General features: G+C 50.4%; 2 protein-coding genes across 2 annotated transcripts in view; both read left to right on the top strand.

The window, feature by feature from the left end:
* The window catches only part of LOC124462445 (janus kinase and microtubule-interacting protein 1-like), a 13,465-nt gene extending 6,653 nt beyond the window's left edge, over positions 1 to 6,812 (top strand). The window contains exons 4-14 of the mRNA XM_047013993.1: positions 342 to 503; positions 874 to 1,083; positions 1,183 to 1,296; positions 1,526 to 1,674; positions 1,943 to 2,111; positions 2,763 to 2,822; positions 4,240 to 4,368; positions 4,577 to 4,705; positions 4,982 to 5,065; positions 6,164 to 6,226; positions 6,402 to 6,812. Of these exons, the coding sequence (XP_046869949.1) occupies positions 342 to 503; positions 874 to 1,083; positions 1,183 to 1,296; positions 1,526 to 1,674; positions 1,943 to 2,111; positions 2,763 to 2,822; positions 4,240 to 4,368; positions 4,577 to 4,705; positions 4,982 to 5,065; positions 6,164 to 6,226; positions 6,402 to 6,581 (1,449 nt within the window). The 3' untranslated portion in view covers positions 6,582 to 6,812. The remainder of the gene's footprint in view (positions 1 to 341; positions 504 to 873; positions 1,084 to 1,182; positions 1,297 to 1,525; positions 1,675 to 1,942; positions 2,112 to 2,762; positions 2,823 to 4,239; positions 4,369 to 4,576; positions 4,706 to 4,981; positions 5,066 to 6,163; positions 6,227 to 6,401) is intronic.
* Positions 6,813 to 7,079: 267 nt separating this feature from the next.
* Positions 7,080 to 14,997, top strand: LOC124462430 (janus kinase and microtubule-interacting protein 2-like). Its single transcript, XM_047013973.1, has 9 exons — positions 7,080 to 7,088; positions 7,553 to 7,657; positions 9,674 to 9,727; positions 10,745 to 10,810; positions 11,105 to 11,173; positions 11,356 to 11,433; positions 14,404 to 14,469; positions 14,647 to 14,692; positions 14,825 to 14,997. Exons 1-9 carry the CDS (start codon positions 7,080 to 7,082, stop codon positions 14,995 to 14,997), a joined length of 666 nt encoding a protein of 221 aa, XP_046869929.1.
* Positions 14,998 to 16,379: the final 1,382 nt, after the last annotated feature.

Here is a 16,379-nt window from a genome sequence, read left to right as displayed (position 1 = left end):
ATTGACAAGCGTTAACTTCCTTGAAGGCGGGTACTCTGTTGTCGCATCTTTCTCCGCCGCCATTACGTATCTACAACTCTAACTAGCGCACGACATCAACGTCGTCGTTCTCAGCCACTCCCTCTGTTCGCTGATTGGACCGGTAAAAAGTTTACCGGAGAAATCTCACCAGTATACCTCAAGCCCAGACGCAGTACAGAAGCACAATGAAAATTGAGCGGAAGTACGTAGGAGGGTAGAGCCAGGCTACCGATAAACAGCAATATAATTATAACTATGTTATAGATTGCAATACATTCTCTAATGACTCTGCTAATGAGTGTGTGTGTGTGTGTGTCCAGGTGTTGGAGCAGAAGACTGCCAGGAAGCAGGCGGAGGAGGCTCTGGCCAACACGCTGCAGGCAGACAAGGCCAAAGCAGCCGATCTCCGAACAGCCTACCAGCAGCACCAGGATGAGGTGAACCGCATCAAGCGAGACTGTGAGAGAGACATCCGTCGCGTGGTGAGTCAGCTGACCACGACCACAACCAATCACGCCTCAACTGTCGCCTGCGCTCGTGACGAGAGAGACATGAGGATTTCATTCAGTTGTGAAAAGGGGGATGAAAAGGTAGTCAGAGGTAACAGAGAGAGAGAGAGAGAGAGAGAGAGAGAGAGAGAGTGAGAGGAAGGTGGAGGGGGAGAGAAAAAGAGCGGGAAGTAAGAAAGAAAGAGGCAGGTGAGGACAGGAGGAAGGGGCGAGACGAATCAATGAATTATTTAGGTCGAACTATGATGTCTGACAACCGTCCTCATGACTTCGAGAGCAAGGACTGCCGTGAGAGAAAGAGAGAGACAGAGATTCTCCCCCTCCCTCCCCCTCCCTCCCCCAGATGGACGAGTTGAAGGGGAAGGACCGCGTGGTGGCGGCCCTGGAGAGGGAGCTGGGCGCGCAGGCCGGCTACGCCCAGAAGCTGCAGCTCCAAAACCAGGCTCTGGATGAGCAGCTGGGCCACGTGCGGGAGGCAGAGAAGCACCACGGCAGCCCCAAGAGAGAGGTGGCGCCCCCCCTGGGGGACAGCCCCGAGCACCCCAACAACCAGGTACACGCGCTCATTCTCTCTCCCACATACACACACATACCGTTTCTTACGCGCTCTACCACTGTCAGTGACTCTCTCTCGGCCCTCTCTCTCCCTCAGGAGGTGGAAGAGAGGGATATGAGGAGGTTCCAGCTGAAGATAGCCGAGCTGCACTCTGTCATCAGGAAGCTGGAAGACCGGAACACTCTGCTGGCGGACGAGAGGAACGAGCTGGTGAGGAACGCCAACACGCCCTCCTGCTCTGCTGGTCGGGAAAGGATACTACTCGTGTTTGAACTCTCGCGGCAATCTGTTATCTCTGTCATGTTCAAACGCTTCCTCACTCACTCTCTCTCTCTGTCTCTCTCTCTCTCCCTCTTTATCTCTCTCTCTTTCTCCCTCTTTATCTCTCTGTCTTCTCTCTCACCCCCTGGTTATACCTCTCTCTCTCTCCCTCTCTCAGGTGAAACGGGTGCGCGAGGCCGAGAGTCAGATGAAGCCGCTGTTTGAGAAGAACAAGCGCATGTCCAAGAAGAACGAGGACCTGCTCCAGACTCTGCAGCGCATGGAGGAGAAGCTGAAGAACCTGAGCCGGCAGAACGCAGAGATGGTGCGTGGGGGGCATGGCTACGGCTCTCTCGCTCTCTCCTTTGACTCTCTCCTTACCTTTCTAGTCCACTGGTCTGACCCTATGATAAGCCATAGTAGGCGAAGAATTTAAAATGCATGAATAAAAAAAAAGGAAAGAATGGTGGGTAATGGAGTCCTCTAGTGGTCACCGAGGACACTGATTGTGCTGACAAGACCCAGAGAACAACCTCACTTCCTCCCTTTCTGCTCTTTCTTTCTTCTGTCTCTCTTCTCTCTCTCCCCCCCCCAGAAGGAGAAGGTGCAGTCGCGCGCCCCCCCCGCCTCCTCAATCCCAGCAGAACCCTCTGAAGAGGCCCACCTCGCTGACGGACTTGAGCCACGCCCACGAGGAGCAGGAGGTGGAGTTCCTCAAGCTGCAGGTTGCCGAGCAACGGGGCCTCATCGACGAGCTCACGCAGGTCAGCTTGACACGGCCAGTAGTTCTAGAAAGAGTCTGTGTTTTAATGATGTCCTTGTCAGAGGACGTCCAACGAAGGTGCTGGGTTGCCAGGTTGGACCGCCTTTCCGCTCTTGAGCTCCCACTCATACCCTGTAACCTCTCCCTCGCTCTCCTCTCTGGACTCTTTTTGCTTTCCTCACTTTTTTTTCGTCTTTCTTCCCCCCTTCTCTCTTTCTCTATCTGTCACCCCTCTCTCTTTCTCTATCTGTCACACCTCTCACGCCCTCATCACACCCTCTCCCACTCCTCCATGGTTGCAATCAGCTAATCAGCTCCTGCTAATTCATTCATTAAGTGTGTTTTGATTCTTAGGCTGAGGCTTCTTGTTGATGATTAAAGTGGTTGAACTAAGTGGTTAGTTCAAGAATTAACTAGTTCTGGGTCCAGGTGTCCTCTTTGAACTGTCAATCCTAAGGTCTGGTCCACCATTGGGAGACTTTTGACACACATTAACTGTAAAATCATCAGATTTTTCTGCCAGTGTTCCACAACCCTCTGCCTTTGGATGATGTTTTGATTTGGTTTGGTTTTGACGTGGTGAGTCAGAGAAGGTGCTCAGGTCAGCTTCACCTGGCTGACAGGGCTGCTTTTTCCTCTGTTGTCCTCTCAGGAACGGGACAGACTGGTGATCAACAAGAAGAACAGGAGGAAAAATGTGAAAATGCCCAAAGTAAGACACGACTGCTGTCTGTGTGTGCACACACGCGTGTGAGACTTTCACCTTTTTATCTTACAGTTTTAGTCATCTGCTCTGTTGTGTCCGTGTGTGTGTGTGTGAACATGTGTGTGTGTGTGACTGGTCATAGCTTGCTGCTCCCGTGGTGATGTCACTAAGCAACCGGCCTTCCCTGTTGGGCTGACGTGTTGGGTCTGTCTAATTCTGCCAATTGTCTAGTTGTGTGGTTGGTTGGTTGGTTGTGTGTGTGTGTGTGTGTGTTTCTAATTGGTCTCCGGAGGGAACAAGGAGAGCTTCACTCACAAACGAGTACCTGTTTGTTCCGCTTTTTAATGACATGCACTCACGCGTACACACACACACACGCCACTCTCGTCCACATGCAGAGTCAGAGCGACCTCAACACCTAAACACGACACACACTTAGTCACTGGTCGTTCTCCGAGTCTGTATGCTTGTATAAAGACAGGAGGAGAGACAAGCGGAAGACTGGAACGATGTTGTTGTCAACGTCAGCGAGATGATGCGTCGAGTCGTGTGTTTGTGCACAGGTGGCGTCATTATGATAATTGGCTGGATTGTTAGGGGAGTTTGTGGAGTTAATGATGTTGCTAGGAGAGGAGGGGGAGGAGTCGGAAGATGTACCGTACACAACCTCCCCTCCCCGGCTCACCCATCCTTCAGTGAAGACAGACTGGCACACGGACCCCCTCGCACACAGACATCCTGGGACACTGGGAACAGGACTCCTGCACTGGGACTGTTTGTAGCGGGAGCACAGGACCGCAGACCGAAGATTGCTCGGTTAAAGTGGATGTCGCCAAACTGTCTCCCTCTGTCTGCTTAGCGTGTGACACATGCCCACAAACCGACGGCGCGACAGTACCGCAGTGAGTCAGTGGCGTGTCTAGACAGACATGACAGAGTATCTGTACCTGGTCCTCTACCTCTCGTCCTTCGTCTGCCTCTGCGCTCTCGTCTGCCTCTACTTCTCCGGGTGCCAGGAAATGACCTACAAGCACGATGGTGAGAACTTCCTTGAGGGGAATCTAGAATTCAGAGCAACGAAGACGCCTTGCCATTCGTGAACTGTCTCTGGTATAGTAGGGTAGATACAAGATAGAACATGTCTGAGGAGAACAGCGCCAAGCGAGATGTGGTTTCAGATCGTCAGGGATGTAAACGTTTGTTTAATTTGTGTGCAGTGCTGGAGATTGAGGGAGAATGCTCTGTCATCTATGCTTAGAATTGCAATTGGGTGCCCGTTTGTGCTGCGAGTGTGTGTGTGTTTGTAAATGTTTGTGTTGTGAAGCGAGTCGCGCTGTGCCATCTAATTGCCTGCTGATGTTGCGCGTGATTACGGCAGTGAATAACGGCTTCCCTCTCTCCTCTCCCCCCTCCTGTCTCACAGAGGCATGTTGTGGAGACATATTTTGGATTTGACGAGGAGTCGGTGGACTCTGAGACGTCCTCGCTGACCTCCTACAACACTGACCTCACAGACCGCACCCCCGCAACCCCCGAGGAGGACCTGGAAGACGTACGATCCTCCTCCCCGTCTTATCTCTCTATCATCTCTCTCTTTCTTCCCTTCTCCACCATCTCTCCCTCTTCCCTCTCTGTTCTCGCTGTCCCCCTTATCATTCATCCCTCTCTCCTCACCTCCACCATCCCTTGCTCCCTCTCTCCTCCTTCACTCCCCCCCCCCTCTCCGTGTGTGTGTGTGTGTAACCCCGTGCTGTGTGCAGGGTGTGTCTCGCGAGGAGGCGGAGCTTCGTTTCCGTCAGCTGACCAGAGAGTACCAGGCGCTGCAGCGGGCGTACGCCCTCCTGCAGGAACAGTCCGGGGGCTCGCTGGATGCCGAGCGGGAGGCCAGGGTGAGCTGACTCCTCCCACTTCCTGCTACCTCTTATAAACTCAGTGTCCACTCTATACACAACCCCTTCACTGATCCCAAACCTGCCGACTGTACACTCTAGACACAAGAGACCAGGGTAAATGATGACAAAGTCAGGCTGATTGCCACAAAAGTAAATCTTTCCTCAAAATTGATTTTTATTATGAAGAATAAAAAGAATGCTGAACAGATAGTTGAATAACTGCTGAGTGAATGCTCATGGTCTATGATTGGTTGTTCCTGTCCCCTCCCACAGACGCGTGAACAGCTGCAGGCGGATCTGATTGGCTGCCAGGCCACGATCTCCGACCTGGAGAAAGCCCTGGCCGAGAGGGGGCAGGTAAAAGAGAAAAAGGGCAGGGAGAGAAAGTCCCTGGCTCCTCTCTCATTGGCCCTGCTCCTTGTCTGTCTGACAACTTTGCTTCTGGCCTGGCACTACGCAGACAGGATCTGCCGCAGAATCCTGTGATGTCACACCGATGATGTCACAGCTCTGCGCCGGCATTCCCCGCCCCCTGTCTCTGTCAGATCTCCTTTCATCCCTGTTTCTGTTTTGGTTTATCGACCCTGGAGAAGAAAGAGAACCATCAGTGTTTCAGCTATTGATCACCAGCTCATTCATAGATACTACATTTTAAATGATCTTATGACATATAGATCATTGTTGACAAACATGACTCTAAACAGAATGTAAAAGTTTACATTTGAGTTTGTATTCATTTATAAATGATAGTCAGTGACTTAATTTAAATAAAAAAGTTGTTCTAACCGCTTAGGACTAAAACCAATGAAGATCAGCAGATGGTGCTAAGTTTCTGATTAGTGTCAGCATTTCTACCAGCTATCCTTCACTTCTATCTCTTCAAACATTCTCTGTTCTGTCTGTTGCATGGATCCCATCCAAGTGCATGCTTACTGCCTGTTTTACCACATGTTGCTTGTGTCACTTGTTCACAATTTTACGACTGGAAAACCGCCTGTTTCTGCACTCCCTGTTTTTCATGAACACTCTGTTCCTACCTCGTTGGCCGTCTGTTTCTGCCTCTCGCGTCTCCAGCATGTTGTTTCCGTGTATTCATGTCAGACTGTTTCTTTCTGGTGGTGGATGGATTTGATTTGATTTTTTCCCCCTTGGTGCAATAAAACGGTGTTACAGCCATATGGAATGTTTGTATGTGTGTTTGTGTCAGGTGTTCACATGTAACATTCAGAATTGTGTTTCATTTCTCTGGTGCGTTGGGTTTGCGGGTATGGAAACCTTTAGGGATGTGAGCATTTTATAGTGGCGGATTAACTAGGTGGGAAATGTGTTTCAGATTGAAAAGGACTAGTGATTGTGTACGTTCCCAGTACTTCTGTCATTCACTGTTAAGTTTGAGTATGGATGGTTTGGCCTCTTTCTCCTTGTGATCTTGTGTTTCTGTGTGATTGGTGGCAGGACTCCAAATGGGTGGAGGAAAAGCAATATCTCATCAGGACCAATCAGGAGCTCCATGAGAAGGTACTTCCTGCCTCTGTACTTCACTCTTCCCGTGGTACATGAGTATAAACGTGTCTTATCATTGAGCCGTTGAGTGTTCATGTTTTACATAGTTTTCCTGTGTGCTTCACACGCAACAGAAGCATTGGTTTGTGTGGATTATGTGTTCGTTGTCAAATAGATTGCGTGTGTGCAGATGTGTGTGTTGCAGCAGGGAGAGTCCAAACTGCAGGCTGAGGTTCAGGATGCCAGGGACCAGAACGAGCTGCTGGAGTTCAGGGTGTTGGAGCTGGAAGTAAGAGAGTGCACTACTATCAAACTACCACCAGGGGGCGACAGCGGCCTCCAGTCTCGACGCAAAACCTACATACAGTGACCAGCCCGAGACCCATACACTCATTCACACTCTTCAAGGAAGATGCGCACACACACTTGCTTCTGTGTGTACAGATATTTGTTTGTTTTGCATGTTTCGGCCTTGCCTTGTCTTGCCTTCCCAACCAGACCAGGAACATTTTTATTTTTATGTTGAACGTTGTACAAGAATGTTGTCTCAAGCGAGATGAAGATGAACATAATTCTTTATGGAATAAAACGTATTTAAGTTCACTATCCACTTCATCTTCGTTCATTTGTCTCCTCCCTGCATGTGGTTGTTTTCAAGTTTGATTTAAGTTGTCCTACAAAATAATTACATCATTTCCATCACATGTCATGTCAGCACAATTTGATGGCACTTTCTATTCATGTCATTCAAAATAAACTCCAATTTTAGGAGTGACATCGTCATATATACCCCTGTACACTTTGCTGAAGGTCTATTTTTTACCAGAACTGGCACTTGATGACATCATAAAGCCTGTCTGTCCGTAAGATGAGTCAGGCAAAGTTCACGCACTGGCACTGATGAAGGGGGCGGGGTGCAGGGGCCTCACAGTGAAGAACACTATTTTATTGAGCTCTACTGGTTTGTCTGGCATTTTATTTTCAACTCCTCTTATTTACCACCTCATGTTGAAAGAGACCCTCTCTCATGTCCCATAATGTAAGTACGCCATCTTCATTATCCACACGGTCATATCTCAGTTAGCACACCATATCACACTCACTGTTTAAAAGCAATGACCACAACACTACCTAAAACTGTGGTCAGAGTAGTCAAGTTGGGCTGAGTTGTGTGTGTGTGTGTGAGAGAGAGAGAGAGAGAGAGTGTGTGAGAAACACTGAAAGGGTGATGTGTGGGTGAGGGAGACCATGTGTGTGTGTGTGTGTGTGTGTGAGAGAGAGATCCAGTGTGAGAGTCAGTGTGTGTGGGAGAGCTGCAGTAACTGTGTGCTGTCCCTGCAGGAGAGGGAGCGCAGGTCCCCAGGCCTGAACCTGCACATGTCAGCAGCCTTCCCAGAGAACAGCAGCAGCGCCCTGCAGGTCTACTGTCACCAGGAGGGCGTCAAGGTGGCACACGCACAGTCACCTACACTGTCACACACGCACAGAGTTACTTACACACACACGCACAGTCACCTACACTGTCACACACGCACAGTCACCTACACTGTCACACACGCACAGAGTTACTTACACACACACGCACAGTCACCTACACTGTCACACACGCACAGAGTTACTTACACACACACGCACAGTCACCTACACTGTCACACACGCACAGAGTTACTTACACACACACGCACAGTCACCTACACTGTCACACACGCACAGAGTTACTTACACACACACGCACAGTCACCTACACTGTCACACACGCACAGAGTTACTTACACACACACGCACAGTCACCTACACTGTCACACACGCACAGAGTTACTTACACACACACGCACAGTCACCTACACTGTCACACACGCACAGAGTTACTTACACACACACGCACAGTCACCTACACTGTCACACACGCACAGAGTTACTTACACACACACGCACAGTCACCTACACTGTCACACACGCACAGAGTTACTTACACACACACGCACAGTCACCTACACTGTCACACACGCACAGAGTTACTTACACACACACGCACAGTCACCTACACTGTCACACACGCACAGAGTTACTTACACACACACGCACAGTCACCTACACTGTCACACACGCACAGAGTTACTTACACACACACGCACAGTCACCTACACTGTCACACACGCACAGAGTTACTTACACACACACGCACAGTCACCTACACTGTCACACACGCACAGAGTTACTTACACACACACGCACAGTCACCTACACTGTCACACACGCACAGAGTTACTTACACACACACGCACAGTCACCTACACTGTCACACACGCACAGAGTTACTTACACACACACGCACAGTCACCTACACTGTCACACACGCACAGAGTTACTTACACACACACGCACAGTCACCTACACTGTCACACACGCACAGAGTTACTTACACACACACGCACAGTCACCTACACTGTCACACACGCACAGAGTTACTTACACACACACGCACAGTCACCTACACTGTCACACACGCACAGAGTTACTTACACACACACGCACAGTCACCTACACTGTCACACACGCACAGAGTTACTTACACACACACGCACAGTCACCTACACTGTCACACACGCACAGAGTTACTTACACACACACGCACAGTCACCTACACTGTCACACACGCACAGAGTTACTTACACACACACGCACAGTCACCTACACTGTCACACACGCACAGAGTTACTTACACACACACGCACAGTCACCTACACTGTCACACACGCACAGAGTTACTTACACACACACGCACAGTCACCTACACTGTCACACACGCACAGAGTTACTTACACACACACGCACAGTCACCTACACTGTCACACACGCACAGAGTTACTTACACACACACGCACAGTCACCTACACTGTCACACACGCACAGAGTTACTTACACACACACGCACAGTCACCTACATTGTCACACACGCACAGAGTTACTTACACGCACAGTCACTTACACTGTCACACACACACACACAGTCACTCACATAGTCACACACACACAGTCGCTCACACTGTCACACATGCACAGAGTCACTCACACAGTCACACACACACACACACACACAGTCACTCACACTGTCACACACATACAGACACACACTCACACACACACGACGCACACACACACAGTCACTCACATAATCACACACACACACACACACAGTCACTCACACAGTCACACACACACAGTCACTCACACAGTCACACACCCACACACACACAGTCACTCACACAGTCACACACGCAGCAGCCCTCTAAATCTACTTCATCAAGGAAGCACACCCACTCTCTCTCTCTTTCTCTCGCTCTCTTGCTGTCTCTCTCTCTCTTTCTCTCGCTCTCTTGCTGTCTCTCTCTCTCTTTCTCTCGCTCTCTTGCTGTCTCTCTCTCCATCAGTGTGTTGACAGAAGTCTCCTTTCTTTTGAAGGACGTGATCATTCCCGAGCTGATGAAGAAGCTGGACATCCTGGGAGACAACGGGGTGAGAGGACCCCCCCTCACCTCTCCTCCCTCTGGGACCCCCACTCACCTCTCCTCCCTCTGGGACCCCCACTCACCTCTCCTCGCTTTGGGACCCCCCTCACCTCTCCTCCCTCTGGGACCCCCACTCACCTCTCCTCGCTTTGGGACCCCCCTCACCTCTCCTCCCTCTGGGACCTCACCTCTCCTCCCTCTGGGACCCCCACTCACCTCTCCTCGCTTTGGGACCCCCTTCACCTCTCCTCGCTTTGGGACCCCCCTCACCTCTCCTCCCTCTGGGACCCCCACTCACCTCTCCTCGCTTTGGGACCCCCCTCACCTCTCCTCCCTCTGGGACCCCCACTCACCTCTCCTCGCTTTGGGACCCCCCTCACCTCTCCTCCCTCTGGGACCTCACCTCTCCTCCCTCTGGGACCCCCACTCACCTCTCCTCGCTTTGGGACCCCCTTCACCTCTCCTCGCTTTGGGACCCCCCTCACCTCTCCTCCCTCTGGGACCTCACCTCTCCTCCCTCTGGGACCCCCACTCACCTCTCCTCGCTTTGGGACCCCCTTCACCTCTCCTCGCTTTGGGACCCCCCTCACCTCTCCTCCCTCTGGGACCCCCACTCACCTCTCCTCGCTTTGGGACCCCCCTCACCTCTCCTCCCTCTGGGACCTCACCTCTCCTCCCTCTGGGACCCCCACTCACCTCTCCTCGCTTTGGGACCCCCCTCACCTCTCCTCCCTCTGGGACCCCCCCTCACCTCTCCTCCCTCTGGGACCTCACCTCTCCTCGCTTTGGGACCTCACCTCTCCTCCCTCAGGGACCTCACCTCTCCTCGCTTTGGGACCTCATCTCTCCTCCCTCAGGGATCCCCCTCACCTCTCCTCCCTCTGGCTGCCTACCGGCCCTCCACGCCCCTCGCTGCTAAGACACTGAGCGTACATCCGTTCTGACATGGCTCTGCCTTCTCCTCTGCCTTCTCCTCTTCCTCCTCCTCTTCCTCCTCCCCCCCCCCCCCCTCCTCCCCCCCTAGAATCTTCGTAACGAGGAGCAGGTGGTGGTGATCCAGGCGGGCACGGTGCTGTCCCTGTGTGAGAAGGTCAGCCTCAGCTCCTGCCTCTCCTCCTCCTCCTCATGCGTATGTCTAGAGCACAGCTAAGGCTCCAGGCAACTGCCACACTTGTAAACCCCGTCACCTGGCTCAGAGAGTTTGGTGTGTCTTTAGTTTGCCGTCTAGCTTAGCGGAATTGGGATCGACATAGCAAGGCCGTTTCTGTGGACTAGCTCTGCCACTGAGCTGACCTACAGTACAGAGAGTCATTTTCTTGCTTTTCATTTGTTCTCGTTATCCAGTATACATGAAGTTGTCTATTTTCACTTTCGTCACTTTCAGTGGCTGAAGCAGATTGACACCACTGAAGCAGCCCTGACCCAGAAGATGATTGACCTGGAGAATGACAAGGTGAGGGGGACTCAGGAAACTGGTCTCTGATCAGACATCCACATGGCCTGTGTACACACAATGAGAAACACACCTTTCAATCAGCTGACTTCGGATCAGAAACATTAACCTTAATGATAATGTTAATGTTATCATTTTTTTGTTGTGATGCCATATCCTGCCGTGTGTGATGTCACTTCCAGGACCTGTTCAGTAAGCAGAAGGGCTTCCTGGAGGAGGAGCTGGACTACAGGAAGCAGGCTCTGGATCAGGCCTACATGGTACGAGCCCAGGGCATGATGGGATAGCTCTGCCCTGTACACTCCATCTCCCAAGAGGACTCCTGTCCAACACAATGTCTCACACACACTCAGCATTTAACACAAACTACATACGCCATCATATCACCGACCTACTATAGACGATTGGAGACATTGCTTTCTATTGCGTGACCTTTAGCTGCTTATAGAGACAGGTTAAGAGCACCCATACGAGCTCTCCTCCCATCCCACATCCCAGATGCAGGTGAGCAGTGCTTTGATGTGATGTGTTTGCCTTCGTGCTGTTGGGATACTGCATCTTTGACCTCCCTAGACGGACTGAACACCGCAGACCAGAGAGAGCACTCTCTCGCGCTGGGGCATCTTAGCTGTCGAATGCAGTCCTAATCTGACATAAACAAGATATTAACAAAGATCTTTCGGACAACTACACCTGTAATAACCTCCTGCTAATCATATCTAAACAACATAATGATGGAATTGCCATGAATTCGAATTTTAGACCTCAGGCTGAAAATAAATGTGTTGAGGCCTTAGTTACAGTTACACCCCAGTATGGATAGGTACGTAAAGAATGAGGGCATGACAAGTCCATTTGTTTTGTTTTCCCCTCACTGTCACTTCTGATGAAAGTGGGAAACAGCCACTGTGTGGAACACAGCATCATTCTCTCTTGATCATGTTTGATTTGGTGTGTATGTCTCTGTTGTTGTGGCATCTTTGTCGACCGTTCCACTCTATGTTGAGGTCGACCAAAGCTACCGTGTTTTGTTTGCGTGACAACTAAATGCACTGCCAAAGTAAACCTCTCGTAGGCACGTCAAGCTTTTCTCCAACACGCTCTTACAAAGTAATTAATTGTAACAGTAGTCATGACGTTCTAGTTACCACACAATACACAACGTGTTTTTGACAATCAATATACAGTGGAACAGGGTTCTCCATTTCTGCCATGGTCACAGTGGTATGTGTGTGTATGTGTTTGTATGGATGTGCATGTGTGTGTTCTTGTGTGCGGGCATGCTTGTGAACGCGGGCGCATGTGCGTGTGTCTGTATGTGCGTGTGTATGTGTGTGTGTGTGTGTGTGTATGTGCGTATGTATGTGCGTGCGTGTGTGTGTGTGTGTGTGCGCGGGCCTGACAGAGGATCGAGGAGCTGGAGGCCACCCTGTATAGTGCTCTGCAGCAGGAGCCGGGGGCGGCGGTGGCGGAGTCCCTGTCAGACAGGCAGAGGGAGGAGCTGAGGCTAGCCGTGGACAAGCTGCGGAGGCAGATACTCAGGCAGAGCCGCCAGTTTGACAGTCAGATCCTGCAGGAGCGCATGGAGCTCCTACAGCAGGCCTACCAGGTAAGCCCCGCCCCCTGTTCTCTGCCCCCGCCCCCCTTGTTCTCTGCCCCCGCCCCCCTGATCCCTGCCCCGTGGAGAAGATGCAGTATCCCTACTCTGCCCATACCTGTGTGTTTAGAGAGTCCATGGTAGATGGATATAGACAGAGGGCTGGAGAGAGAGAAAGCGAGAGAGAGAGATCTAGATAGAGTGTGAGAGTGAGAGAGAGATAAAAGGGATGCAGTGTACAGTGTGTGTGTGTGTGCACATTGTGTCCTGTACTTCCCTCCACCCCTCACTGTGTTCACCAGTGTATACCCTAACACCACTCCAGGATTTTAAACCACTTCTCATTTCAACTCTGCATTCCTCCACACCTAACCTCAACAAAAAACCACAACTTTGAACTGTTTTGTAAACTAAATCAGCTACTCTCACCTATTCTCACAACAACACAAGTATAAATATGATTCTACCTGCTAATATGTCTACTAACCAGTAGTGACGATGTTGAGTTTCTAGTCAATCCTTCGTGTTCTTCAGAGAGATCCAGTGTCTTCTGAGCGGTCTTCCCTCGGCAGTCTCTCCTCCATCTCCATCTCTATGGACCAGTATCTCCAGCCCCAAACTGATATCTGCTCCCCAAACTGGCTGTCCACCAGTGTCTCGCTCCCAGAGCTGGGTCTATGGTACCGTGGTTGCGGCCTAAGCCTCGGGTGCTTACGAATGTGCTGCGGGCAGAATGAGATGTTGAACTTGTTTTGAACGCAGCTCTGAGTTCACGGTGGTTGACAATGAGGGGTGTTGCACAACTTTCTAGGATTGCCTAATCACTGCACTGATTCACTGAGCCTACGTGGATTTGTACAGATTTCACGCCTGTCCGAGTGTGTTAGTCTTGAGTCTTTAGGATCCTACAACGTGGGAGTGAGTGACAGAGGGAGAGAGGGAGTCACTTTTCAGCCAAGTCCAGGGTTACCAAGGGCTAAGGGTTGGGCTCTAATCTTCTTTTTCCTAGACCCCAAATCAGCTTACAGTCTCTTAGCTCAAAGATGGAGTCCCTCATTGTCCATTGTTGCTATTTGCTGGTTGTCATGGCAGTTTGCACCATGCATGAAGCTGCACAACGGTGTCTACGGTAACCAGGAGCGTTGTGGAAAGCACATTTTGTGATAGGCCAACCTTTTTTGGGCCACATTCCTAAAACCCTTTTAGTAGCCATGTCCCTTATATAATGTATGATACTAGGACTCCATAAATAATTATACGGATGCTCTCAATAATGATGGTGATGGAGTTACAGAATACAGTGGCTGAAAAGTTAATCGGATGTAGAAATCCTTCTCATACTGATTGTCCTGTGTCCTGCCCAGAGCCGGTTCTAGGATGTTATGTCACTGCGTTTGGCAGACAGATCACGTTTAGCTTTAGACAAAAGCGAATTAATCATTTGATTATAATCTGACTTCATGAATCAAAAGTAGTGCAAGCCCTAGAAGTAGGTACTGCTGGTACGTTATACTGTGTTCCATCTGGTGTTGTGGCTCTGATGGCCGCCTGGGTCCATGTGGAGTGTTGCTGCTCGTGGTCTGCCTGGGCACAGGAAGCTCAGGGTCCCGTGTGGATTCTCTTTCTCTTCCAGAGGATCAGAGAGCTGGAAGACAGGATTGAGAACCAGAAGAAACAGATCAAGGAAATCGAGGAGAAGGTAGAAGCGCTCCTCTGCAGATCTTCTGATGAACCAACATGCACTGTCCTGTCCCGGTTCAACTTTCATAATAACACTTCCCCTCCTCTTCTCTTTTCGTTTGTTTCTGTTTGTGGTCATTGTTTGAAATCCTTCTATTCTTTTAGTTTTTGTTCCTGTTTCTGTTTTTCTCTCTAGCTTTTATTCTCTGGCCTTAATGAAGCAGCGTACGGAACAACATCAGGTAAGAATGCACAGAGAGGTGCGATGTGGCCTTCACATCTACGGGACAGCCAGACAGGCGTGACAGAGGTGGGGATGATGATGGGGATGACCGTGATGGAGATGATGACGGTGCACTTCCCTGTCCCTCTAGGTACCAAGGTGCTCAGGTGGAGAAACAAGGATGAATCACGACATATTCATTTTGTTTATTTTTATGCATTTATAGACTGCTCACTAAACCCTATGGCCTTTTTGATAAATGTGCACTTTGATAAACCAAACCGCCATCTTGGAATGCAAAATAAAAGACAGGACTTTTCGTGAGAAGGGAAGACATTTCACAGACTTTGTGAGTGACAGATGCAGTAAATTGTGTGTGGGTTTTTTTATGGAGGAGATCTACCCTGTGGGTTATCTGTCCGTGGAGCCCTGAGCCCAACAACCTCCTAACCAGGAATGAGTTGAGACCACCTGGAACTTTGTTGCGTCGTAAGGAGCAGAACCCAGTGGAACCCAACCAGAGGGGCCTCAAACTCAGGAGAACACAGAGCCGGGTATGGAAGCAGTGCAATCATGGAGGGAGAAGGAGATGGAGGGAGGACTGAGGAGGAAGGGAACGGGTTAAGAGACCGAGGAGAGAGAGGGAGGGCAGAGAGGAAGTGTGAGGGGGGAGAGGGAGAGGGGGGCATCGGGCAGTGGGCAGTGGGCTAGGGGGCACTTCTCTCTCGGCCCAGCGAGCCAACCACCGGACACAGAAAGTTCCTCCGAAAAGATCAGTGCCCGCGGACCGTTTCCATGGAAACTGGTGTGCGTAGCCAGAGCCGAGCTGAAAGAGGTCGAAGGAAGAGGACAACAGCGGAGGGACACTTGGGAGAGAAAGTGCTGGCGTTTTCAGGAGGTAAATCACTCTAAAGAATCTTGTTTAACATACGCCAATACACCTAACAGTAATGTAACCTAAAGGGTTTAATCTAAAGATCATACTATATTAAACAACAACAACCCTTCAGAGCTGACCTGTCATGTTTATGTGTTACTCATTGGTGGCAGCACATTCTTGGTCTAATCCCAGTTAAGCTGTAACCATGCTGTAACTGGTAGACAAACGGCGTGGGAGGGTCTGGTCCTGTCATGGGGCGGGGCTTATTTTGGTCGAGAAGAGGAGGGGTGGGGAGAGGTGCCAGGGCAGGGGACAGAAGAGAGCGGAGGAGAGGAAAGAGGAAGAGAGGAGGAAAGAAGGGAGGAGAGGAGGGAACAGACTGGAGGATGGGGGGGAAAAGACAGAAAGAGTAGAGAAGACACGGGAGGAAAAGAGACAGGACTATGGAGGGGAGGAAGGAACAGAGTAGAGGAAAGGGGAGGGGAGAGAGGAGGGGAGAGAGGAGGGGAGAGGAGAGAGGGGTAACCTGAGAGACACCTTTGGACAGTCTAGTTGCCACCAAGCTGCTGATGTCCTGAATAATACAGTGTGCAGTGTGTGTGGTGTGTGTGAACTACTAAAATACATTCAAAAAATGAGAGAAAAGATGAAAAGAACAGATAATAAGAGAAGCAGCGAGAAGGTGTGTAGTGTGTGTGTGTGTGAAGGAGGGTGGTAAACCAATGCAAAGTGTGCATTTTTTTGTGACACCAATGAGATCAAAACTCTAGCAAATGTTCTGCAGATTCAGGAAAATACCACCCACCAGTGAGCACACATACGGAGG

Source organism: Hypomesus transpacificus, unplaced genomic scaffold (assembly GCF_021917145.1).
Source record: "Hypomesus transpacificus isolate Combined female unplaced genomic scaffold, fHypTra1 scaffold_213, whole genome shotgun sequence".
NCBI classification, from domain to species: domain Eukaryota; kingdom Metazoa; phylum Chordata; class Actinopteri; order Osmeriformes; family Osmeridae; genus Hypomesus; species Hypomesus transpacificus.
This window is presented reverse-complemented; position numbering and strand designations above follow the sequence as displayed.